The 26,369-nt window shown below is 44.9% G+C and overlaps 1 protein-coding gene across 2 annotated transcripts in view; it reads left to right on the top strand.

Moving 5' to 3' along the window:
• Window positions 1–23,579, top strand: part of foxn2a (forkhead box N2a) — a 44,734-nt gene extending 21,155 nt beyond the window's left edge. For both annotated transcript variants that reach the window (XM_083658654.1, XM_083658655.1), the window contains exons 2-6: window positions 6,094–6,668; window positions 11,828–11,952; window positions 12,836–12,885; window positions 15,118–15,186; window positions 18,071–23,579. In XM_083658654.1, the coding sequence (XP_083514780.1) occupies window positions 6,108–6,668; window positions 11,828–11,952; window positions 12,836–12,885; window positions 15,118–15,186; window positions 18,071–18,501 (1,236 nt within the window). In that variant the 5' untranslated portion in view covers window positions 6,094–6,107 and the 3' untranslated portion in view covers window positions 18,502–23,579. The remainder of the gene's footprint in view (window positions 1–6,093; window positions 6,669–11,827; window positions 11,953–12,835; window positions 12,886–15,117; window positions 15,187–18,070) is intronic.
• Window positions 23,580–26,369: the final 2,790 nt, after the last annotated feature.

Here is a 26,369-nt window from a genome sequence, read left to right as displayed (position 1 = left end):
CCAGAGCATCCCGGGCCGGGCCGGGGCATCTGGTGTGGGCAGTCACACAGTACAGGACAGGAGGAGCATTTGGTTACAGGGTGGCTGCTGCTCACTGGTTGTTTTGTTACAGGGTGCAGGGTTCCCCCCCCCCCCCCAACGCTGCTTCACGATCATATGAAAATGAGACATGTCATGAAGTCAGGGGGTTACTTACTTTAAAGAATCTAAAATATAACATGGCTTTGATTGGTTTGACTTTTTTGGTCACAGCACAAAATTTCAATAAACCTTTATGGCATATTATTACAATACAACAATACTGGTGTTGACAGTAATAGAAGATGCCAAATCATTCAAAACAATAAGCATTTTGCTTTTAGGAGCATCGTGCCAGCGTGCGGCGCTGTTCCAAAGCGTGTCAACGTGTGTCGTTGCCTGGGAAACGCACATCCCATAATACAACTGTTCGCATCGCATCCCATAATAGTGTGATGATACTTGGGATGCCATTGCGAACATAGATGCGAACAGGTTAGCCAAAAGTTTAGCGTCGCCAGCGAGGGCCCCCGCCGTTGCGGTCGGGGTACTTTTTCAAAATCCCTCCAGGCCTGACATTTCTTCTAGGGGGAAACACTGTTATTCCATTCGTGTTATTCTAAATCAGCCATATTCAAAGTGTGATGTGCACTTGTACCTCCCCTGGGGGGCGCAAGACAACTTGAGGGGGAGGCGCAGCGCGGCTTCATGTCAATGAAACGAAATTTGTCGGCTACCTACGAGAGAGAGGAGACGACGTCTGGTGCGAGCAGAAAACGAAAAGTATACCAACCTGATTGAAAGTTTGGATTTTCATCGATTGGTCCCGGCGATGCTCCCCTGCCAGGCTATAAAAGTGCTCATCCCCTTCTCAACGTACCTGTGTGAGTGTGGCTTTTCTGCGTTGACCAGGATGAACCCATTGATACCTGATGCAGCATTTGTGTGTGTATCCCTTTAAGACCGCGAACCGCATGCGAGCACACGTGTGAAGGATTGATACGGCGTTGAGATGTGAAAAGCTGTGGCGTTGCCGAGAGCCTTACGCACAATGTTGAGACAGGGATAGCCTATGAGAAGCAGTGCATGGTGTCACATGGTGTGTGCAGGGATGATTTCATTGAGTGTGGGGCAGTGGTGGCGTAAAGGTTAGAGAAGCGAGCTTGTGACCAGAAGGTCGTCTGTTCAATCCCCGGGGGCCAGCAGGATAAATCTGGGTGGGGAAAGTGAAAAGGCAGCGCTTGCCCCTCCCTCATTACCACCACTGAGGTGCCCTTGAGCAAGGCCCTTAACCCCCAACCGCTCCAGTGGAGCTGATCAGTGGCCAGCAGATCAGACTGTGGCTGTACTGGGCAGCATCCAGGTGTGAATGTGTGTGTGGATAGGGCACTCCTGTATGAACAACGATACCAACAACAACAACAACAACAACACTGTTTTCAATGTAGTTATTGGACTGCAGGGTAAGGTTACATTCCCCCCCCACAATAAGCATGAATGTGGGAGAACTTGGGCTGAGTGTAATACAGATGTATAACAAAGAGGGAAAATCTGTGCTTCAGCTGATGAACCAGGCCAAACCAGTGCCTCTCAGAAGTGGGACTGAGTTGACTTATTAAATTGTCAAAATTGACCGTGTGCTCCAGATTGCTTCTTTGTAACATGTGTGGATCATTTTAATCTGAAAGAATATAGGATCAAGATGTTGACAACATTTCTGGAACTTGTTTTTATGCCCGAGTGGAACAAACAACACTAATAGTAATAATGGCAATACTAATTGGGGGGGGTGGGGGGCAGCTGAGGGGAGGCCCACTCTTATCTCCCACACTTTGAAAAACCCTGCTCTAAATGGTACAAAATGAAGAAAAAGATGGTGTCAATTTAACCTTTTGACTGGTCGTGTATCTTAACATTGATAAATGCAAATGCTTGAGACTTTTTTCTATGAGTTTTTTTAAACTATTTTAGATCACTTAACTATTTTAGCTCATTTTTAGATTTCTGTAAAGAGACATTGCTGTTGAGTTTTTCCAATACATTTTTGGCGCTTTGAGCACCACAAGCCGAGTGCCGTCCAGTTCCATTGTGTTGGAAAGAAGGCAGACATCTCTTTGATGGATATCGCCAAAACTCCGCAACTCACACCAAAACCATCTGGATGGATAAATAGCACTACATGTGAGAGGAAGAACGTGTCTTTTTTTATTTTAGGGTGAGCTGTTCCTTTAAATAACATTACTTTAGGGGGTACGGTGGTGCAGTGGTAAGCGCTGTTGCCTCACAGCTCGAAGGTCCTGGGTTCGATTCTCACCTGGGACACTGAACGCTGAAGGAGTGCGTGCCCGTCCGCATGTCCTCGAGTGCCCACCGCCCGGGTGGGGTCGTCAAAAGGGCCTTTCTGTGTGGAGTTTGCATGTTCTCCCCGTGCCTCCCGGGGGTTTACTTCATATAGGAACCCCCTTCACCAAAACATGCAATATCCTGGTTGCTGATGTGGTTCCTCCTCTGGTCGTTAAGGGCGCCTGTTCAGAGGGAGGGGAACTGGTTGGAATAGCGTGATCCTCCCACGTGCTATGTCCTACCGGTGAAGCTTCCCCTGTCAGGTGAAAAGAAGTGGCTGGCTAACTGCCCATGTCTTGGAGGAAGCATGGAGCCAGTTTCGGCTCTCCCCATGGGATAAAAAAATCAGGGAAAAAATAAAATAAAAATAAATAACCGCCGGCGTACTACACGCGCATGTAGGTACAACGAAACCCTCCCTCCACCAGCTGCTAAAACAAACAAACAAACAAACCAACAGAAACTGGAGGGAACAGTGGGGTGGCTGCTCACTGATTGTTTGTGGCAGAGCAGCCAAGATGGATGACTTGTGTTCTTATTGACTCTTGTTTGGAGGATTTGTGCTCTTAATTGAAGGGACAGCATGGTTGGTTGTCATGGTGACACAGAGGCGAGGAGTGATCTCTTTGTGCTCTTCTTGGCCTCATCGCCCAGCGTGTGAGACCACAGCCTGCCTGTATGGCTGCAAACCCATTCTGATAGATTGTACTATATTAGAACACGGCTCTCTCGAATACTCGATTCTGATTGGTCAATCAACAATATTCACCGGTCATTATTTCTCGACAACCGACCGCTGCTCTGCCACACCTGGATTAATCAGTTGATAAGAGCTTTTTGTCAGCAAACACTACTAATTAGGCCAACCAGTTGCAGCTGTGGTGTCTTGTGTGCCAATTACGAATGAAACCGCTTTGTCGTTGAAAACGCTATTAAAAAATCTATTTGAATAATTATTTTTGTCAGATTATTGAATGATTTAGTTGTAGGCCGTGTTCTAAGCGGGATAATGTATATTGAGGCGGTGATTACTGGGAAATAATGACCTTCAGGTGAATCATTAAGCCCTCCGCTGCGCGTCGGGCTCAATCATCACCTGTCGGTCATTATTTCCCCTGTAATCACCGCCTCAATATACATTATCCCTTACTTATACACTACTCTACATTGTGCCAATCACACAATTTACTCATTTTGCTGGGGACTCCCCTGCGACCCCCTCATCAAGCTGACGTCTTGAGTATATAGGTCTAGCTGCCCCCTCGTCAAGCTGACGTCCGAGAACACCCAAGTCGAGGCTGACGCACAAGCATGTTTTCCGCTTAAAGGAACACTCCGCCCATTTTCAACCAGCTTTGTATCATTAGAACATCAGTAGTATATCAGAAAACTGTAAACGGTTTTGAAGTCTGTCATTTAATTTGACAGTTATTGAGTGTTAAAGTGTGGACCAGTGACATCACTGGTCCACACTAACTCAAATTAATAACTCATTAACTCAAATCAACTCTCAATAACTGTCAAACTAGATGAATGATGAATAGTTTGACAGTTATAGAGTTGATTTGAGTTAATGAGTTATTAATTTGAGTTAGTGTGGACCAGTGATGTCACTGGTCCACACTTTAACACTCAATAACTGTCAAATTAAATGACAGACTTCAAAACCGTTTACAGTTTTCTGATATACTACTGATGTTCTAATGATACAAAGCTGGTTGAAAATGGGCGGAGTGTTCCTTTAAGACCCACCCCAGATCCAGATTATGTTCTGGTGGATGTGTTAGTGTTATCGTTCCCCCATAGAAATATGGTTTTACATGTTGTTAGTTCATTTTATTTTGGTGTATTAGCTACATACAGTAGGTAGGTCGATAACTCGCATCACATTAATTTACTATGACAACCTGTTTTCAGAGCAGAATTGTTTTTTGGAGCACAGAAAAGTTCCTATCCAGCGGCTCTTCAAAGGCCATTTTCGCTTCGTTACCGGATGACCAGATGCCAAGCTTTTGGGCCCAGACTACCCATAATCACATTCACTGCCCTCTTGGGCAGTTTCTTCAGTTGTGTATGCTGACAGTGCTCATTCTATACACTTGAACTATGTCCCTACATCAAAAAGCAGTCTTGGCACTTATCAATGATATCGGTCTATCAGTATTGTTGAATTTCCTAGTGCGATGAAATGACTGAGGACAGCTCGGTCTGTCGCCTCTCTCTCTCCTCACCACTTCATCTGACCTGTGACAAGTTGAGCCTCCCCCCCTGGCTGAATGCAGATCTGTTGAAGAGCCATCCACTCTGTGAGACGGAGGCCCTCCACTCAACGCTGTGGCTTTGGCCACGTTGTTTCCGGATGGTTTCATGCTCATTTACACATGAGGAGCAGCTGCGTCTTGTCTGAAATGAGGTGGGCGTCACGGAGTGCAGCCTTAAGTCGCTTCAGTGGCTCGAGAGGACCTCCTCCAAGGTCCTTGGCTGAAGTCAAGAGGGGAGAGCAGAGAGCCTCTCTGTCCTCACCAGGCGTGTAGGAGAGGGACGGTGAGAGAGAACCAGGAAGTGCAATGGAAGCAGACAGGCACACCTACAGGAGGCGACATTTTTTTCCCCATGATGGCGAAGGCTAGGCGAAGGCATGACCCGCCCCCCTCTCTGCCTCTGATTGGCTGATTGCATCCCAGGCGAGCCAGAAGTCATCTCAAACGAGCCTATACTTTCATTCAATGTCACAATGCTGCGGGGGGGGAAGTAGGCTACTTCCAAGCATTATTACTATAACTAGATAGGCTATTAGTGGTGTGTTTGCTGGACAGCTAACATTCATACTTTATTAAAATGACTATGCGGTCAGTTAGTTTCTGCTGAGGATATGAGGGTCATCTAAGCATTTGTTCATAACGTGAGCAGCAGGTGCAAAACAATCATTAAATCAACAAGCATGAGATGGCAGATGGCAGCATATAGAATCAAAAGGTTATGTGTGAGATCCTACTTTATTATATTAAACGTTACAATTGCAAACGTATAACTGAGTTATTTCGGCCTACTTAGCCTATTGCACAGACATATGAATGTGTATTTTTTCTTGTCATTCTAAATGTCATCACCTTGTTTCCTCTGATTAATATTTAAATTCAAATACATACAAACATACATACATTATTATTATTATTATGTCATTCTTGTGTTACAATGAACTGAATTAGTTCAATGTAAATGACGCTTTATATCACCCTTGATCAATTCTCTGTCTAGTATAGGCTACATACGTGCACTGCCAAGAGTAGCGGCAGCATAATAAACCATAGATATGACTATGTTAAAAACATAAACACACTGGCGTCTTTCATGCAGCCTAGCAAGCGTAACTGCTGTAGGTCTGTCTGACCCACTGAGTCTGACGGTCTGACCACAGACTGTAGAAAGAGATGTAATGCAGGATAGCCAAGCGAATGTGTTTGGATGGAAGTTTGACGCTAGGCCAATCAGAGGCAGAGAGGGGCGGGTTATGCCTTCGCATAGCCTTCGCCATCATCCGAAAAACAATATCGCCTACAGGAGACGTGGTGCCCCCAGGGAAAACGCTTCAAAGAGCACATCATTCCAACATGTCGCATCCAGTCGTTTCACACCGCTCACCATCCAAATCTGTGGCTTTGTCAAGTGTTGTGAGTAGCCTCTCTGTATTAGCTATTTAACATGAACCACCTCTTGTTCTTCTCTCTCCAGACAACCTTGATTTAATGGGTCCAATCATTGGGATGTCGCCAGATAAGAAAACGGAGATTCCGGGCATGCAGGAGGAGCGGGCGGGGCTGCGAGGTGCATGCGGTGCGGGAACGCTGCCCGAGGCCGAGTGCGCGTCCAGCCCGTTGGCCACCAGCGTGGATCGTAGCGGAGGCTCAGAGGACGAGGAGCTGACCAACCTCAACTGGCTTCACGAGAACCTGCTGCAGAACTTCACCCTGGGGGGCCCCGAAGCTCAGCCCAGCCCCAGCCCCCTCTTTGACATCGAGGGGGACCAAGGCACCCAGGGCCCCTCATCTTCCTCTTCGTCGTCGTCACACGGCAGAGGCAGAGAACGGGACTCGTTGAAGTCCAAGCCGCCTTTCTCCTTCTCGCTCCTCATCTACATGGCCATCGAGCAGTCGCCCAGCAAGTCTTTGCCCGTCAAAGAGATCTACGGCTGGATCCTTGAGCACTTCCCCTATTTCTCCAATGCGCCCACTGGTTGGAAGAACTCTGTGCGTCACAACCTGTCCCTGAACAAATGTTTCCGCAAGGTGGATAGGAGCTTGGGAAAGGTAGGTTTGCAAACAACTCACTCTTGGGTTTTATACACTTCACACATGCACCACTGGGAAATTGCAATGTTTGTTCAAGTTTGACTTGAAGGGACAGCTCATCCTAAAATCTAAAATACACATTTTCCCTTTCTTTACATCCCTCTCACCTGTACTGCTATTTATCCATCTAGATGGTTTTGTGTTAGTTGCCGAGTTTTGGAGATATCAGCCTTAGAGATGTCTGCCTTCTACAATGGAACTGGATAGCTGCTAGCTAGTTCCTACATGAAACTGCAGCTAGATCAGCAGCTAGATAGCAGCTAGCGGGTGTAGTTCGGTCGAAAGAAAATAATTCCTACATAAAACCGCTCACTCTGATTTCTGGAAAGAGACATTGCTGTTGAGTTTTTCCCATGCATTTTTTTGGAGCTTTGAGCACCACAAGCTGAGTGCCATCCAGTCCCATTGTATTGGAGAGAAGGCAGACATCTCTATGGCCGATATCTCCTAAACTCAGGCAACCTACACAAAACGATCTAGATGGATAGATAGCACTACAGGTGAGAGGAAAAATGTGTATTTTGGATTTTAGGGTGAGTTGCCCCTCTAACTTCAATACTTAGTGGGTTCTATTAGGAGTAGCATGGTTTTAGCTGCTGTGGTCACTCAGCAGGGTAGGAAGTTAGTGGGGGCTCGGGGCAAAATGCCCCTAAAAAATCTAGAATGACCCTTGGAACTGGGGTAGGGCTTTTAAATGCCCCCATAAAATAAAGAGTTGAATACTTTCTTTATTTTAACATACGGTACTCGAAAATGACCAGCTAGGCATCCGTACGACCCCGCCCCTCCTCCTACTAGCATACTCAGTGACAGGCAGCACAAGCTAGCTGGTCAGCTAGTTCACTCATGTTTTTGCCAAGTACATTAATAACATGCCAGACAATCAACAGTTTTGTTGAGATAGGAAATTAAATCTTTAACTGTGATTGTTTATGAACTTTTAGAAATAAAATATGATTGACTACCTAGGTGCAACTAAGTTATTTCCCAACATTTGATCAAATTGCCCTGGAAATGATCCAAAATGCCACTGAAATATGTTTCGCAGGGGCAGAAATAGCCCTCCTTTTAGAAAAGTTAATTTCCTCCCCTGGTGGTCAGTTACACCTTGGCTATCTTTGTGGAGCGCAGGAGTGTTGTTGGACGTGGCGTTGCAGTAGAGAGCTGCAGTGTGGCTCATGTGACAGTAACACAGCCTCAGGGACCTCTGACTCGGCTGCGATAAGGCTGCAATCCAGTCAAGGTCACAGATACTCCTCCAGAGGAAATGCAAACACAGCAGCACCACCACTCCGACAGGACTTTGTCTCTCCAAGCACAACGAGTGAGTGCAACTGTTTCAGCAGGGAGCCAAGCCGCACGCAGTCAGAAGCCTCATCGTCACACTGAGAGGACAGCAAACATGACCGACACTGGGTTAGGAAGGTTCTCCGTCAGCCGGTCCTGCTGCTGGCACAGAGCGCTTTGCCACCCATGCTCACTTCTGTTGAATTCCAACATTTGGAATGCAGAAGTTGTCTCATACACACATGATACATGCATGCAAGTCCATTGTGCCACACGTCCTGCACACGTTTCTAAACATGCTTGTGAAATGAATAGGAAATGAGTGTGTGGCCACCATGTTGGCTTTTGCACCCTTCATATTTTGAACAAATATTTGGTTTGGAAACAGAAGAGTTACAGGAATTAAGAAGGTATCTCTCTCATAGAGACAGTCGGCATGTGTGGGAACGCCGACAAAATGTTAACCGGCTGGCGCGCGAGTGGGGTAAAACTGCCCATACATCTCATGGGCTGACTCACCAAAAGACGGTGCATGTTGACCACAGTGATCCATAGAGTGACATGTTGACCACAGTGATCCATAGTGACATGTTGACCACAGTGATCCATAGAGTGACATGTTGACCACAGTGATCCATAGTGACATGTTGACCACAGTGATCCATAGAGTGACATGTTGACCACAGTGATCCATGGAGTGACATGTTGACCACAGTGATCCATAGAGTGACATGTTGACCACAGTGATCCATAGAGTGACATGTTGACCACAGTGATCCATGGAGTGACATGTTGACCACAGTGATCCATAGAGTGACATGTTGACCACAGTGATCCATAGAGTGACATGTTGACCACAGTGATCCATGGAGTGACATGTTGACCACAGTGATCCATAGTGACATGTTGACCACAGTGATCCATAGAGTGACATGTTGACCACAGTGATCCATAGTGACATGTTGACCACAGTGATCCATAGAGTGACATGTTGACCACAGTGATCCATGGAGTGACATGTTGACCACAGTGATCCATAGAGTGACATGTTGACCACAGTGATCCATGGAGTGACATGTTGACCACAGTGATCCATAGTGACATGTTGACCACAGTGATCCATAGAGTGACATGTTGACCACAGTGATCCATGGAGTGACATGTTGACCACAGTGATCCATAGAGTGACATGTTGACCACAGTGATCCATAGAGTGACATGTTGACCACAGTGATCCATGGAGTGACATGTTGACCACAGTGATCCATAGAGTGACATGTTGACCACAGTGATCCATAGAGTGACATGTTGACCACAGTGATCCATGGAGTGACATGTTGACCACAGTGATCCATAGAGTGACATGTTGACCACAGTGATCCATAGAGTGACATGTTGACCACAGTGATCCATGGAGTGACATGTTGACCACAGTGATCCATAGAGTGACATGTTGACCACAGTGATCCATAGAGTGACATGTTGACCACAGTGATCCATGGAGTGACATGTTGACCACAGTGATCCATGCAGTGACATGTTGACCACAGTGATCCATAGAGTGACATGTTGACCACAGTGATCCATAGTGACATGTTGACCACAGTGATCCATGGAGTGACATGTTGATCACAGTGATCCATAGTGACATGTTGACCACAGTGATCCATAGAGTGACATGTTGACCACAGTGATCCATGGAGTGACATGTTGATCACAGTGATCCATAGTGACATGTTGACCACAGTGATCCATAGAGTGACATGTTGACCACAGTGATCCATAGTGACATGTTGACCACAGTGATCCATAGAGTGACATGTTGACCACAGTGATCCATAGAGTGACATGTTGACCACAGTGATCCATGCAGTGACATGTTGACCACAGTGATCCATGGAGTGACATGTTGACCACAGTGATCATAGAGTGACATGTTGATCACAGTGATCCATAGAGTGACATGTTGACCACAGTGATCCATGCAGTGACATGTTGACCACAGTGATCCATGCAGTGACATGTTGGTTGGCATTCTGAGCTTCAGTGTGAGGGCTGAGTTGTGGCAGCGCTGTGCCCTGGCTCAGAGCTGTTATTGTCTCACCATGGGAGGGCATGGCGGTCTGCACCCAGCACGCCGCGGTGCGGTGTAGGCCCCGCAGCACGCAGGTGCACAGCGTTCAGACACCAGCACCAGTTTCACATTGTCGCTATTCTAGCGGAAACCTTGTATCTAAAAAAAATAAAAGAAATCACATTTTAACATAGTGTAATAGTAATAACAACATTAATAACCAGGAATATAACATCTTTTGCTGGTCCAAAAGTACCTGAAACTTTCAGAGGTTATTTTCGGGTAGCCACAAAATCCATTAATGGAAAAAAGAAAATGAGGAGATACAAGGTATTTTTTTGCCCGACAGCGATGACATGACACTGGCTGGTGGTTTCCGTTGCCATGGTGACATTTCCTTCTTCCTGCATCGGAGCTGGTTGGTAATCTGAGTCAAGGTTATTCTCCTCCCTCCCTCCCTCCCTCCCTCCCTCCCTCCCTCCTCCCTCCCTCCCTCCCTCCCTCCCTTCCTCCCTCCCTCCCTCCCTCCCTCCTCCCAGACTGGGTAAGAATACACCACCATGAGATAAGGCGACAGTTTGCACACTGCCGTACGCTCTCTCCAACAGACAAACTCATTCCTCACATGCTGCCCTAGAGCGATTGGTGCCTCCTTTTGCTGAGTCTGTTAATGACTGAAGGAATTTCTAGTTGACATGTATGGTATTTTACACTATTTTGTTGATTTCCCAGGGTTATTCAAAGAAAATGTACCTTAAACTGTGTGCCAGCAAGCAAAATGTACCTCAAACTGTGTGCCCTCAAGCAAAATTAGATTTATTGTAATGGATTTTGACAGAACAGCATGCTTTCAATGAACACTGTATTGTATATTATCATCACATGTGTTAAATCCGCACAGGACTCAGTCGTATAACAATATCAACACTTGGATTGAAATACAAATTCTGGTAACATTTATAGTTGTATAGTCCACCTACAGAGTAGGGTTGTGAATCTTCACTTGTTATTCGATTACAATTCATCTGTCACTGATTTGATTTGATTCTCTGATGCAGCTCAAAGTATCGCAGCTCAAAGTATCACATCCTTTTCTATATTACTGCATATGGCTGGCTACTTTAAACATAAAATATAATCGATTATGTCATGTGACTGCATCGATGCAGAATCATCCACATCGCGATGTGTCTTATAATCGATTAAGTTTGACACCCCTACTACAGAGTTTACAGATTATTTGTAACATTTCAACAGATTATTAGTTGACATTAGTTGACTTTTAACAATTCACCTGTTTGGGTTTGTCTGTAGATGTTTTAAATGAACAGCTTATTAGTTGAGATTCAAACAGATTCTGTTTTGCTTCCTGTTCCACACACCTGCACCTAGTGTCATATGTTACAGTCTTAGTATGTTCATCAATGATCCTGTATACTCTATAGATAATCTGTTGAACATCTGTTAAGTGGTTGAATTGTTGAATGTCAACTAATAAGCTGTTGAAATGTTACAAATACTCTGTAGACTCTCTGTAGCCGGACTATCCAAATAAAGTGTTACCAAAATTCCTGTAACTGTTTGTAGCCACAGCCTCCCGTGTCTGAGGTGGGGTGAGAAGTTTGATTGTGCATTCTCTTTACTGCAGGCCAATGGGAAAGGTTCTCTCTGGTGTGTTGACCCCGCCTTCTCTTTACTGCAGGCCAATGGGAAAGGTTCTCTCCGGTGTGTTGACCCCGCCTTCTCTTTACTGCAGGCCAATGGGAAAGGTTCTCTCTGGTGTGTCGACCCCGAGTACCGTCCCAACCTCATCCAAGCCCTTAGGAAGCAACACTTCCCTGCCGCACATGCCTTCTGCACACCGCCCGCCTCCCCACCCAGGTGGGCCTTTTTCACCACTGAGTATTGCCTTTGATACCGTAGCAAATGATCAGTTGATGATGTTACCAAAATTTGCATGAAAATGTCTAATAACAAATCCAGATCAACTGTGTTCACCAAGATTGGATGTGTGAGGGATTTTGACTTGTAATAGATAGTGAAGATGAGCACCTTAGCACGTTTGTAGGGCTGGGTTAAAAAAATTGATTCTCTGATTTTTTATATATATAAACAGGCTATAATATTATAGGCTGTGTGTGGTAGTTGAAACATAGTTTCAAGTTGATGTTTATTTATGTTTGTAGTTGAAACAAAAACATAAATACTGTAGGCTACATAAATGGAAATCTACTTTTAGAAATTATATAGGCTGAAATCAAATCACTGTGCATAATTGTGAAAGTGTCTTTATTGACAGATGAAAAGGCTGTTATTTACCCTTTGTCACCACCTGGTGAGTAAATATATGTGTAACTAAAACCATTAAAATTGACAACCGGTCCGCAACTTTCTTTTCGCCATGTATCTACCGGTCCTTGGCGCAAAAAAGGTTGGGAACCCCTGTGTTACATAACTGGACAATCATGTAATTCAGGTTACAGCTCAAAAAACATGTTTTAGTATCACTAACCAAATCGATATTGAAATGAGTCGAATCGGAATCGAATCGAATCGGGATTAATCGATTTGGAACCTTGTGAATCGGAATCGAATCGATTCTTGAAATTTGAACCAATACCCAGCCCTACAAGTTTGTACTCTATATTTCTTTGAACTCTTAAACGATGGAGAGGTGTGCAGGGCTCCAGTTGTGTCTTTTCTTTGCTGCTCCTTTGCACGCTCAAAAGCTGATGGTCCATGTCCTTTGTTTGCCCCTCTGCAGTGCCTCCTCACCCCCTCGCCACCTCTTCCTGCAAGGCTGTTCCTTCAAAGGTGAGACCAAAACAAATCTACCCGTCTCAGTGCGTCTTTTTTCTGTCTTCTTGGAGGAAAAAATGAACGAGAAGCTTCTTTTAAAGGAGAATTTCGTTTTTTTTTTTTAAACCTGGAGCCCTCTCCTCGCATTAATTATTATCTGACGACTCACCCAGTGTTCTCCGCAGCGTTTTTGTCCGTCTTAGGCGTTGTTTTGAGATCAATAGTGTGCAAGCCAGTCCTAGAACGGAGCTCCGTGGGGGCCATGTGGCAGCGTGCTTTTCATCCATGTAAATAGACAGTTTTAGACTGAATAGACTGAACTCTCGTCAAGTCAGTCCACAGGCCAGCGGCAGGAAAGTCTCGCGGGACTTGACGAGAGTTGGTCTCACTGACCCGACAGGAGGAAATGGGATCCGGGAAGAATAGAGGGGGAATGGAGAATGGAGGGAGCCCGGGGGAGAATAGCAGTCTGGTTCTTTAGGGATCAGATTATGACGATATGGGTCGAAAACGCTGCCACGTGGCCCCCACGGAGCTCCGTTCTAGGACTGGCTTGCACACTATTGATCTCAAAACAACGCCTAAGACGGGACAAAAACGCTGCGGAGAACACTGGGTGAGTCGTCAGATAATAATTAATGTGAGGCGAGGGCTCCAGGTTAAAAAAAAAAACGAAATTCTCCTTTAAAGTTCAGGTACATCAAATATAAAATGCCTACCCAGTAAGAACCTTCAGATGCCGATCCAATCGGTGCAGTTTTAGCTTGTGTTTGTGCGGTGTGTGTGATTTTGTTGCACATTTCAGTCATTTGGCATCGCTCTGCTTGAACCCTCGATACCTGTTTCACCTCGATGCTTTCAAGTAGGGCTGTACAATATATGGCTTCAGCATCGTCATGGCAACGTGCGCATGTGCAGTAGTCTCGTGGAAGGATGCGCAACGTCGCGTAAGGCAAATTCACGCAAATGCGTCGTGCTACACATTTCTGCTGCTTGATACAAATGGAAAACTTGCACGGTTGTCATTTTCCACGGCTAATGTACAAGAGAAGTCTGTCTGATATCATAATTGACTCAGATTGAAGGGTTTGTTAAGACTAGTGTATGTTACCGTTCCAACTTTCATGGCTCCGGACTGTAGTTGGGAAGCCTGGTGTTGTGCTAGCCTATTTTAGCCCAGCCTGGCTCGGTAGCTGCTAACACTCTTTTTATTTACTAAGAGTCTGGACCAACTCTGCAGTGAAGAACTGGCACTTTATTTTGGTACAGCAGTGAACATAATGCAGCTAACTACATTGACTCTACTCACTTAGCATCGTGTAACTCTGGCTGCGGCTAAAAACCACACTCACTTCCTGCTACGTCACCCGCGCAGGTTACCCACTAGGGCACCTTCTTAAAGGGGCAAGGCTTGATAGAGCCATTCAAGTCATTTGGTGAGAATTCCTGTATTTTTTCATATCGTAATATATATCGCGTGAACAAAATATATTGCAACGTCGGTTTTTCCCCCTAATCATGCGGCCCTACTTTCAAGCCATGGAAGGCTCGTGTAGAACATAATGTGGAGAGCTCCCAGTCTGTCTCAGCCCCCTTGCTCCTCCCCCCCCCAACCTCCTGCTTCTGTAACCTTGACGACAGGCAGAGGTTGTGCGGTGCTGAGTACGGAACACTCACTGTAAGCATTAATAATTTACAGCCCCAGAAGTGAGCTGGGGGCACACACTTTGTTAGATCTCAACAGATTGGACGCACTGTCAATATCTATAGCTTGATTTGATCTTCTGATTTGTTTCCGTCGGGGCTGGGCGACATAGTATGATAAAAGATTTTTCCTGTTACTAATATACAGTATATCAGGATTACGCAAAATCACGTTCAATAAACAAATGAACGTGCATCTCGTTGAACTGAATGTTTGGTGTTCGGGTTCGGACCATACCTCATTCTATGAGTTTTTAAGTAAAATTTGCACTTCGGCATCAATTTAGACAGCAGAAATGTGTCACAATATTCAAATCTCTCCATACGTCACGATATGATTCCAGTGAAAGACGCTAAATGATCATATTAAATTATCGCCCAGCACTAGTTTCCTTCTGCATAATCCAATCCGTCCAGTAAGTGTTAGTGGGGTCAGCGTTTCTGTGCTAAAAACAAACCCCTTCCTCCTCCTAGAGAGACGTCCCGCCCTGCTTTCACACATCTGTCAGGACTGACCATCAAGCATGTTCTCTCCTCTTCCAGAGTCTGACATTGATGCTGCCACTGCCATGATGCTCTTAAATTCTGCCCCCGGGCACCACGCCGACCCATGTAAGAGACCCCACACCCAGCCATGCTCTCACCTCCCTCCCTAGTCTGTCTCCTCACATACTACCCTCCACACACACATCCAGCCATGCTCTGACCTCCCTCCCTACTCTGTCTCCTCACATACTACTCTCCACACACACCCAGCCATGCTCTCACCTCCTTCCCTACTCTGTCTCCTCACATACTACCCTCCACACACACCCAGCCATGCTCTCACCTCCCTCCCTACTCTGTCTCCTCACATACTACCCCCCCACACCCAGCCATGCTCTCACCTCCCTCCCTAGTCTGTCTCTACACATTCTACCCCCCCCACACCCAGCCATGCTCTCACCTCCCTCCCTAGTCTGTCTCTACACATTCTACCCCCCCACACCCAGCCATGCTTTCACCTCCCTCCCTACTCTGTCTCTACACATTCTACCCCCCCACACCCAGCCATGCTCTCACTCCCTCCCTAGTCTGTCTCCTCACATACTACCCTCCACACACACCCAGCCATGCTCTCGCCTCCCTCCCTAGTCTGTCTCCTCACATGCTACCCCCCACACATCCAGCCATGCTCTCACCTCCCTCCCTACTCTGTCTCCTCACATACTACTCTCCACACACACCCAGCCATGCTCTCACCTCCCTCCCTAGTCTGTCTCCTCACATACTACCCCCCCACACCCAGCCATGCTCTCACCTCCCTCCCTAGTCTGTCTCCTCACATACTACCCCCCCACACCCAGCCATGCTCTCACCTCCCTCCCTAGTCTGTCTCCTCACATACTACCCCCCACACCCAGCCATGCTCTCACCTTCCTCCCTACTTTGTCTCCTCACATACTACCCCCCACACATCCAGCCATGCTCTCACCTCCCTCCCTACTCTGTCTCCTCACATACTACCCTCCACACACACACCCAGCCATGCTCTCACCTCCCTCCCTAGTCTGTCTCCACACATACTACCCCCCCACACACACCCAGCTATGCTCTCGGCTCCCTCCCTAGTCTGTCTCCACACATACTACCCCCCCACACACGCATCCAGCCATGCTCTCACCTCCCTCCCTAGTCTGTCTCCTCACATTCTACCCCCTCCCCACACCCAGCCATGCTCTCACCTCCCTCCCTAGTCTGTCTCCTCACATTCTACCCCCCACACACACCCAGCCATGCTCTCACCTCCCTCCCTACTCTGTCTCTACACATACTACCCCCCCACACCCAGCCATGCTCTCACCTCCCTCCCTAGTCTGTCTCCTCACATTCTACCTCCCACACACACCCAGCCATGCTCTCACCTCCCTCCCTACTCTGTCTCCTCACATTCTACCCCCCCACACACACCCAGCCATGCTCTCACCTCCCTCCCTACTCTGTCTCCTCACATTCTACCCCCCCACACACACACCCAGCCATGCTCTCACCTCCCTCCCTAGTCTGTCTCCTCACATTCTACCTCCCACACACACCCAGCCATGCTCTCACCTCCCTCCCTAGTCTGTCTCCTCACATTCTACCCCCCCACACACACCCAGCCATGCTCTCACCTCCCTCCCTAGTCTGTCTCCTCACATTCTACCCCCCCACACACACACCCAGCCATGCTCTCACCTCCCTCCCTACTCTGTCTCCTCACATTCTACCCCCCCCCCCGCACACATCCACTGCTTGCTTGCATCTATCTGCTGTTATAGAGTACCGCAGGAATGAGTCTGGAAAACGCTTCAAGCCTTCAAAAGTCATAAAAGTGGTCCTCCTCATTTGTGAAGATTCTCTTGCTGAACACAAACTTTGCTGTTTCATACACTTTTGTTAACCATCACAGACCTTATTTCATGCATTTAACCAAAATTCCCATGCAAAAATCCCATTGCCTTTTACACCAATGAAGCAGGAAATGCAGGGACTTCTGGGATATGTGCTCCCTGCGGTGCTCTCTTTTGTCCCTCGCCTTATTCTCTTTTGAAACATGCATTTTTGCTTCTTGTCAAAGATGGTTTTCAAACAATACTAGTGTGAAGGTCCTGGGAACTCTCTGTTTTCCTGTAAGCACAATTTGAGCACATATTGCTTTTTCTCCTCAAATATGTTTTGGAGACTAGTAAATGAATGAATGAAATCAAGTAATTTCCTGTGTTTTTAAATGTGATGATTAAGTAAGACTTGTGCTGTTGCTATTATGAATTTAGTAAGATGAGAAGATAGATGCCCTTCTCTTTCTGTGCGTGCAATAGAAAAGTATCTACGCGCCCTCATGCTAGTTAGCTTAGCACAATGACTGGTCCGCAGGAATCGCTAGCCTACCTCCGTTAAGTCCCCAAATAACACACGTTCCAACAGCGCCAGAACGCTCCTATGTACTCTTACGCAGATTAGGAAATAATAATGCAAAATTACGAGACATTGTAATTTTGGAAGCAAATACATAAGCAGGAACTTCCGGTTTTGTCAGGAAAGTAGTTCCAGCTTATGTATCTGTTTTGAAAATTACAATGTCATAATTTTACATAGCGTTTTTTCAATTTGTTCATAGCGTGGTGAATGCACAAGGCACAACATGTACATAAGAGCGTATTGGTGCAGCTGCAATGTGTATTTGGTAGGCTAGCCAGTCCTGTGGACTACCAGTCATTGTGCTAAGCTAACTAGCAGGAATATGGCAAATAGGCGAATCTGTCAAAAATGTTGGCGTGTTCCTTTAAATGTGTTCATTAAGTAAGACTCTCCTGCTTTGCTGTTGTGCATTTTTATGAAACTTATTGCCAAAACACACACTGTCGCCTACACTTAATTTCTTTAAAGAGGACTCCAGAAGCCCGTAAAAAAATGCCTTGTTGTCTTTTAATCTTTCTGCATTGTGGTTCCTCTTTGCACCCTCTGCTCCCTGCAGGTGACTCTGACAGTCCTCTGGACCTGTCGCGGCCCGACTCCGTCCTGGTGAGCAGCGATCCCAAGCAGGACCACAACTACAGCAGCATGGCACTGCAGCGCTGCTCCTCGCGCTCCTCCTCCTCCTCCTCTCTGTCCTCCCTGGACGAAGGCTCTGGCGGCGGCGGGGGGCAGCCGCGGCGCGCGGGCAGCGAGGGCTTCCACAGCGACGAGGACTCCGACCTGTGGGAGGAGAGGGGCGGGCGCCGCAGCTCGCCACGCGCCCCCTCCTCCTCCGTCAAGAGGCCCAAGAGGGCACGGCGCGAGGCCAAGCCCGAGCTGGACGACGAGCTGAAGGAGGCAGCCGGCTCGCTGCTGCACCTGGCCGGGATACGCGGCTCAAACGAGGAGGGCTCCAAACGCAAAAAGAGCACAAAACTCAACAGGAAATGAAGATTTTTTTTGGTAACACGTTCTATGAAGGTCATGTCTATAATGCATTATGAGCACATTCATAAGACATTATAATGCATTTATAAGGCTTTATAAAACTCTTTATGAATGTTTATAATCATGCATGACACCTTACAACAAGGTGTATAAAGTATTATAAGTGGTGGAGTTAACCTGGTACCCTGCTGGTCCATGTTTGCCTGCCATTTGGAGAGTTTTGGTTCTACCAGCCTGAAATGAAGCCCAGGTCATTTTTCTTGGGTGTTTTCCAAAAGTGTGACACTCACCATGTTAGGGACACTTTCTGTCACCCTGTAGTAAAAATACATCTGAAACGTCTGCTGGGATTCCATGGCATGGATCGAAAATTTTATTTTTTTATGCTCTCATCCTGGACCAAAGACCTTGGAATTGTAAAAAAAAAAATGAAAATCTGCACTTTTCTGCTGTTTTGCATGTAAAAATGCCTTTTTACATGCTTTTCAATGGGGATTTCTCCTTCAATCTAACCCTGCAAAAAACGTTTCCAGCCAATCTCTGGTAAAAAAAGAAAGGTGTTTGAGCATTTGTGGGATGGATTTTTTTTCAATATTTGTGTGTTTTACACTGTAAAAAAACAGCGCCAGGATGTACCAAACTGGCATTTGAGGGGTTAAAATTCTGAGTAAGAATGAAATGTTGGTACCCGTAATGAGGGATGACGTTACCAATGAATAAGAGAGAAACAAAAAAAAAATACTATGAAATTCACCCTTCTCAACTTTGCCTTCCATGCCATGGATCTTAACAGGTGTTTAAGGATTTCAAAATAACAAGGTACCAGGGATATTATAATAACAATATTCCATTATACCATGACTTTGTGAGCTCTAAGTAAAGTGATAGCACTATAAGGTTATTAGCAATTGTATGATACTATAACAGTTATGAGGACGTATGAGCAGTATTTGGTGGCTGCAAGTAAAGTGTAAAACAAAAAGATTATTCTTTCAAAAACTGACTTGTCATTTTGACATGGAGGTATAAATCATTATGAATGCTGAATATGATACATTATGTCCATCACTTATAATACTTTATAAACCTTGTAAGTTGTCATGCATGATTGTAAACAATCATAATGAGTTTTATAAAGCCTTGTAAATGCATTATAATGTCTTATGAATGTGCTCATAATTCATTATAGACATGACCTTCATAGAAAGTGTTACCTTTTTTTTTTTTCTCTTCCCATCAGACTCCTGTGAACCCTAACCTCTGACCCCTGACCGTGTGTCCCGGTGTGCCTCCTTCTCCTTATCTGATCGCTGATTGGCCATTTTGAGCCTTTTTTGTTTGGGATATTACTGTCCAACAAAACGAATGGCAATAGTATCGTTCACACAGGAGAGCAAAGCCATAATAGAGACTTTTCTAACTCTGGGGTAACTGCTGGGGTGGAGAAACATCAGAATACCTATCCAAAACAACCTACCTGCTTCTGGTGGATTAGATGATTGTGATTCAAGGGGTTTTCTCTGGAGAGACAAAATGGGAAAGCTGAAGGTTTTATAACTAAAAGCGTTGCATGCTTCTCCTCAAACCTGTATCCTCTTCCAAGTGAATCTATTTATGAAGCGAATGAGTGCATGTTTGTAACAAACAAAATCTAACCTCCTGGTGTAATCAAGTTCTCCTTTTTTTGTGCTGAAGAAAACAAAAGTCTTGGTCTACAAACCTTTTAAAGAGAGATGCAATAATTAATCCACAACCTTAACTTTTTGACGTTATTTAATGGTGGTGTTTTTCAGAGTTGCTGGTTAAACTTTACAATTAAGAGGAATGAATGGAGTAGTATTAAGAGCTTGTCGTCAGCTAAACTTATTACAAATGAGCTCTGGCTCTATTTCAGGATTAGCAAGATGTGGAACTAGTGTTAGCCTATTCTGCCACTGCCAAATTTAGTTGCAAAGTTGGCTATTCTACTTTGCTAGGTTTTGTGAGGCCATTCCAGTGCCATACAAAGGAAACTTATTCAATTGTTTTTTTTTCCCTTCATAAACTCACTCTTCATTCTGTCCCTTTCATTCGTCCGTATGTTTTTGACGTCTAATGTGCAAACACACATGTATCGTGTTCATGTTTCTGCGCACAACCTATGCAAAGTCAAGCAACTAATCTGACCTACTGGTAGATGTTGGCCGTGTGCTAGCATAGGTTACTCCTCAGATGTGTGTGTGCCTGTATGGAGACGAGGTGCATGTTGACTTAGATGATGGCTGTGACAAAAAGAAAAGCTGTTTGACAGCCACCGTTTCCATCCAAATCTCGCTGACCAACGTAGTTGTACTGCTGGAGTGAAGACGGTCGGTTGTAATGAATGACCCAACTCCTCGCTATAGCTTCACTCGACATTGGTTAGAAGAGTTGCTCTGATGCCTCCTCGTGAGCACAGAGTTGCTTCATAGTCGAGAGCAGGAGCAGAGACAACAGTCAAGTACCACAGCGTGTATACTATGACCCCACTATTTGGGTTTGTAGTTTGATGACCATACCTCCCTGTGTGTTCTCCCTGATTTTTGTAGGAATATGACTAAATGACAGAGCTGATTTTCTGTTGGCTGACCTTGTGGCCAAGTTCATTCACTTCTCAGAGGAAGATGGTGTCTGTTTGGTTTCAAATCAAGAAAATGTAGAGCGTGAATAAGGAGGAGGTGGGGGGCGATAGAGTCGTGGCCAGGGAGAACGGTGCACCTGTGCAGTCGCTCGCAGGCGAGATGTTGCAGACTTGTGCTGCTCTCATGTTGTAGCCCTGGTTCTTCTGACTGGCCAGCGTATCGTATAGGACGCGTCAGCGTGACCATCACCACAACAAACAAGTACTTCCAGGTGCCACTGCAGCAGAAACTAGTATGAAATAAAGCTGAAAAGCTGTGCCAAAACAAACGTTAATATCTCAAAAACTAGACATCAGATCGTTTATTGTGACAGCGTGAGTGAGAGCGGAAGTAGCCAAAGGGTCTGGTGCATAACATATGTATGTAGCGTGTTAAAAGTCGTGTGAACTGTCGCAGTTTTAAATTGTGTGAATTAAGGCAAAAGACTACACTCAAGGCTGGCTCCATAGGGTCCCATTTATAAAGGTTGAAAAAAAGTATAAAACGTAAAAATGCGAATTCTCAAGCAGTACAAAACGTCAATTACAGCTGAATTAAGGTGATCGGGTCCTAAAAGTGGTGATGCGTTTAAAGTTTAAATGGAGTGTCTGGCTTAAAGTGTGAAGGAGCAGTTGGAGTTCATGGTTTCATCATGAACTGCTGTTTAAAACCAACGGCAGTTGCACCCGGAAGTGTAGCCAATCCGGTTGTTTAAACATGCTGATTCGTCCTGATCTCCTCCTTGTTCTTTCTCCTATAGAACAAAATAAGGAAGTGAGCACTCTCTTCTCAAGCTGTGAAATGGGCTGTTTACCGTCAGTTGATTGCATGCAGTTCAGTGAGGGGAAGTTGCGAGTGACTTATGTAAACGGGCACAGTTTGAGCTTTTATAAAGGCTGCAAAAACAAGCTACATACAATACAGGCAAGCATGGAAGTGCTCAAACTCACTCTTTTCTTTAATATCAATTCTCACATGGAAAAAATGTTAGACTAGATCACGTCGTGTTGCGACGACCGTTAGTATAGCTTGCATGGCCGGTGCCAAACATTTTCTTGTGCCACTGATGTTGAACGGCAGAGGCTGTGGTCACCATGTTCCCCCTGTTCCCATAGTGATGTGATTTTTAGAGTTAACACTTCCCTCGTTTTCTCTATCATTCAAACAGGTCATGGGTAGAGAGGACTCTGACCAGTATCGTGACTTAACCAATCCTTTGGTTTTTTTTGTTGTCGTTTTAGAGTGGGAGCTGTTCACAGCAGAAGTAAGCTGCAATTCTCAGAAAGGATATTTTGCATACACTGGTCTTGTTTCGCTGTGAACAAAAGAACAAATTGTTGTTCGTTAATCATCACCTTATTTATGACGTTAATTTATGGGGTTATTAAATGCGTACTCTGTCAAATACTGGTCGTTCGAAATGGATGACTTCTCACTAGGCACATTAACTTTTTTCCCCCCGTCTCTGAAATCCTCCTAAAGTGTTTTATTTTTCTCCTCAGTTTATTTTACAGCAATACACTGTTTTTTAGTGATTAAGTATTTTTGCCAATGTCTATTTTCTTTAGAGCGGGTGTTTTCAATTTAACCACGACTGCCAGGTTTGCTTGATGTTTTGTTTTGCTTTTTGTTAGACTGGATACAAGACAATTGATTAACATATTGACCCTGAAACCTTTTATTGCCAAAATTGATGTATAGCAGGGGTAGACGTTTCAGATCATCCAACATTCCCCGTGTAGAACTTATTTTGAAGTTGATTTAATTATTGTTTTACGTTTATCTAAAGTATAGGTTATATTTAGATATTTTGACCAAGTAGTCAAATTTGAAATTCACTGTCAACCTCATCACACATTAGGATCATTATCTAAAAGAAATGTTACACTCACTGCCACTGATAACTCATGCTTCCAGGTATTGCTGCTGTGTGATGCTAAAATTGATTTTCAACACCCTTTTGGAAGCTGGAAAAAGACCCACTTAGTCCCCCAGGCTGCTGCTGTGTAGTTTCAGACCTACCTTAGAGTGTAGGCAGGACTGGTGAGGAATTACCCAGAGATTTCTGTAGCACTTGCAAAAGAAAAGTTATGTTTGTTGATCTGTGGATGAGCTACCTTTTATAGTTATGGGGGTCCTGGGACTTATACAACATGAAAGGCTGCATACAATTGCTTCATTGCTTGACAGCTGTTATTGAATATTGATTGTCATTTTACACAATTCTGTTGCAACTACTATGGTTATGATGAACATTTTGTTGCATTTGACTAAGTAAAGCTGCCAACCCAGTATCAGTTTGTGTCAGTTGTCTGCCATGTCTGTTAGACAGACGCACCTTTTGGTTTTTGTATGCTAACCTCTGTTGATAAAATGTTTATAAGATTTATTTTCGCCAAAGATATGCAATTGCATTATATATGGTATTACAAAAATAATAATAAAAACCTGTTCTTGTTATCACTGTGGGCTTTTTTTTTCTTTCTTTCTTTCTGAGCTTTGCCTCATCAAATCAATCCTGTAGCATAATACAGATAAGACCTGGTGGATTTCTGTGGCTGCACTTACCACATTTTTACCCTCCAAACCTGCACAAGAAATGGACTACTCTTGCTACATTTTTGATCAACATTATTTGCCACCTGCTGTGTAGGTCACAAGATCAAAATGATGGGTAATAATAGTCCTTTCCTATCATATAATTGCCTAAGTGGACGGGTGGGTGGCGGCGTCTGTGTGAGTCACGATTTGCATCTCAAGAACCGTTCTTCCGATCGACTTCAAACTTGGGGAGTGCGCTGCTGGGAACCCGACAGAGCAGTGCCGAATTTTGTGCTATACGACATAGCGCCACCTACTACTACTAGCAACACAAAAAGCGGTTTATCTTGAGAACCATTTGTCCCATCGACTTCAAACTGGGGGAGTGCCCTGCTGGGAACCGATGGACAGAGCGCATTGCCACATTTCATGCAATTTGGACACATATCGATACCGATACCTTACACACACAACACAATACCGGGCCGCAGTCCCAGCAAACTAGATTTGAAGGCCGCATAGCTGCCTGATAGTCTCGCTCAGAGGTTTTCAAAGTAGGAGGTGGGCCTCCCCAGTACAGGGGGGGCTCCGTGAATGAAAGTGATTTCATTTTTTATTTTTGTTATTACATTAGCTATCAAAAGTGATCAAATCACATAGAATAGTCTAAATGTGTGTGATTTAGTTAAAGAGATATGGTACAAAGATACAGTACGTAGTTTTGGAGATTTTGTTTAGGCATCCAAGAATTGAGTGAAACTAAGCAAGTAAACTCAAGGGGAGGCATCTTTTTCCAAGCTTTGTCTGAGGAGAGGCCCATGGGCTCAGGTTTTGAAAAGCCCTGGTCTAGCTCTTTAAAATAGCTAGCTCTCCATGCTGCTGCATTCTCAATTTTCACAGAGCCGTGTTACAGCGTGCAAATATTTTCCCACCAAACCCAGCAGTTCATCCGTGTTTAGCCTGAGCAGGCTGTGCTCAGCAGTATGTGTGGTGGCTCCACTGTGATTTCCCTCTTTCTGCTATGTGTCTCTCTCAATGCATCTACATGGCAGATGGCCAGAAATGCACCTTTCACAAATGTTTTCACTGCCTGTGATGGATGCATCATCAGATGTCCTAACGACACTTCCCTGTAAGTTCATTAGTCATGGAGGAGGACTGCGGGACGAGCACAGTGTGACCCTGAACAAGGGGTTGTCTGACGAGCCTCGGGCGCATTGGCACAGCTCTATTGTTCAATGGAGTCCTGTGTGTCTACTGGAAGGGGGGGGGGGCTTCTCCCTCCTGACTGCCTCAATTCAGCTGGAAATCAGAGCAGTGCACCACCTCCCCCCTCTCCCACATGGCCCTAGCAACCACGCCACGCCGACAGTTGCCAGGCAACCAGACAATGCTGGAGCCAGTGGCTGTGGCGTGCGTGTGAGGGAGAGTTTGTGTTTTGCCTGTATCGTTTAAGATCAAGAGTGGCATGTCAGTGACGGAGGATGTGCTGTTCTTTTTTCTTTCATTTTTTGGTACAAAACAGACAAGCAAGCCTTTTCTTTGTGAATTATACATTGCAGAATTAGCATCTGATAAAATAAGTAGGGCTGGGTATTGTCACTGATTTCCCTGATTCGATACGATTCTGATACACAAGGTCCCGATTCGATTTGATTCGATACGATATGATTCAATATCAATATTAACAGTGTTAAAAGCTCTAAGCATCCATGGTAAAATCATATTAAAAGATCGATATTTGGATTTATGAATTGATATCAGTTCCTTCAAATGAATATCGATTTGATATCCATAGATCAGTTTTTTAAACCCAGCCCTAAAAATAAGACCTATGTCTACAGTAGGCTACATGGTAATACTATGATGACTATGTGCTGTAAATTAAAAGGGATTACTGATGAAGGAAAATTAATACTGTTTAGGATTTGAGTAATGATAGCATCGATTGCAGTCAATTCTCTGAGCAACATCTCACTATGCTAAATGGGGCCATCTGTTTTTTTAAGGGAAAAACACAAATACCATCCTACACAGGGGTATAGTGACCCATTTGTGCTTTAGACCCCCACACTCGGTGGGCAAAACTGCCATCACAATCAAAGTAATCCATATAACATGTAAACATATAACATGTAAAAAGCCATTCAAGCAGTGATATCAGGACACTTGATTCTAAATTGAATTACATATTACATTATGCACAGAGGAAGGATGCTTGGGATGGATTTCTAATTCTCAGCAGCACATCTGAATTTATTCAAATGATCACACTCGGTCTCACTTTACTCTCTTTTATAGTCTCACACTTGACATAATTAATATCGACCTGATGAAATGTATGCATGGCGTTTACCATGTCCATTTTGTCACACGCTAGAGGGCGCCCTGTAGACTCCTCACCAGCTTTCTCGTCTGTGAACTTTGAACTGAGCATGTCAGTCTCTCACTCAGAGGTCTCACTCCGTCTGAAAATTGAAGTATTTCAAGTTACACTCTTTTAAAATTTCCGGGACATTTCGGCTTACACGACTGTTACCGTATTTGTTAACGTTAACGCTAGATGTCACCCACTGTTGGGGTTTGTTTTGCTACATAGCCTTTAGCTGGTTAACAGGCTCGGTTATTTGCTAGCAAGTTGTAATAACATCCGGCTAATCAGATGATCACCAACCGTCCTGGCTCCGCCTG

Source organism: Poromitra crassiceps (genome assembly GCF_964638095.1).
Source record: "Poromitra crassiceps genome assembly, chromosome: 22".
NCBI classification, from domain to species: domain Eukaryota; kingdom Metazoa; phylum Chordata; class Actinopteri; order Beryciformes; family Melamphaidae; genus Poromitra; species Poromitra crassiceps.
The sequence above is the reverse complement of the archived record's forward strand: the minus strand, read 5'-3'. Positions and strand labels throughout refer to the sequence as shown.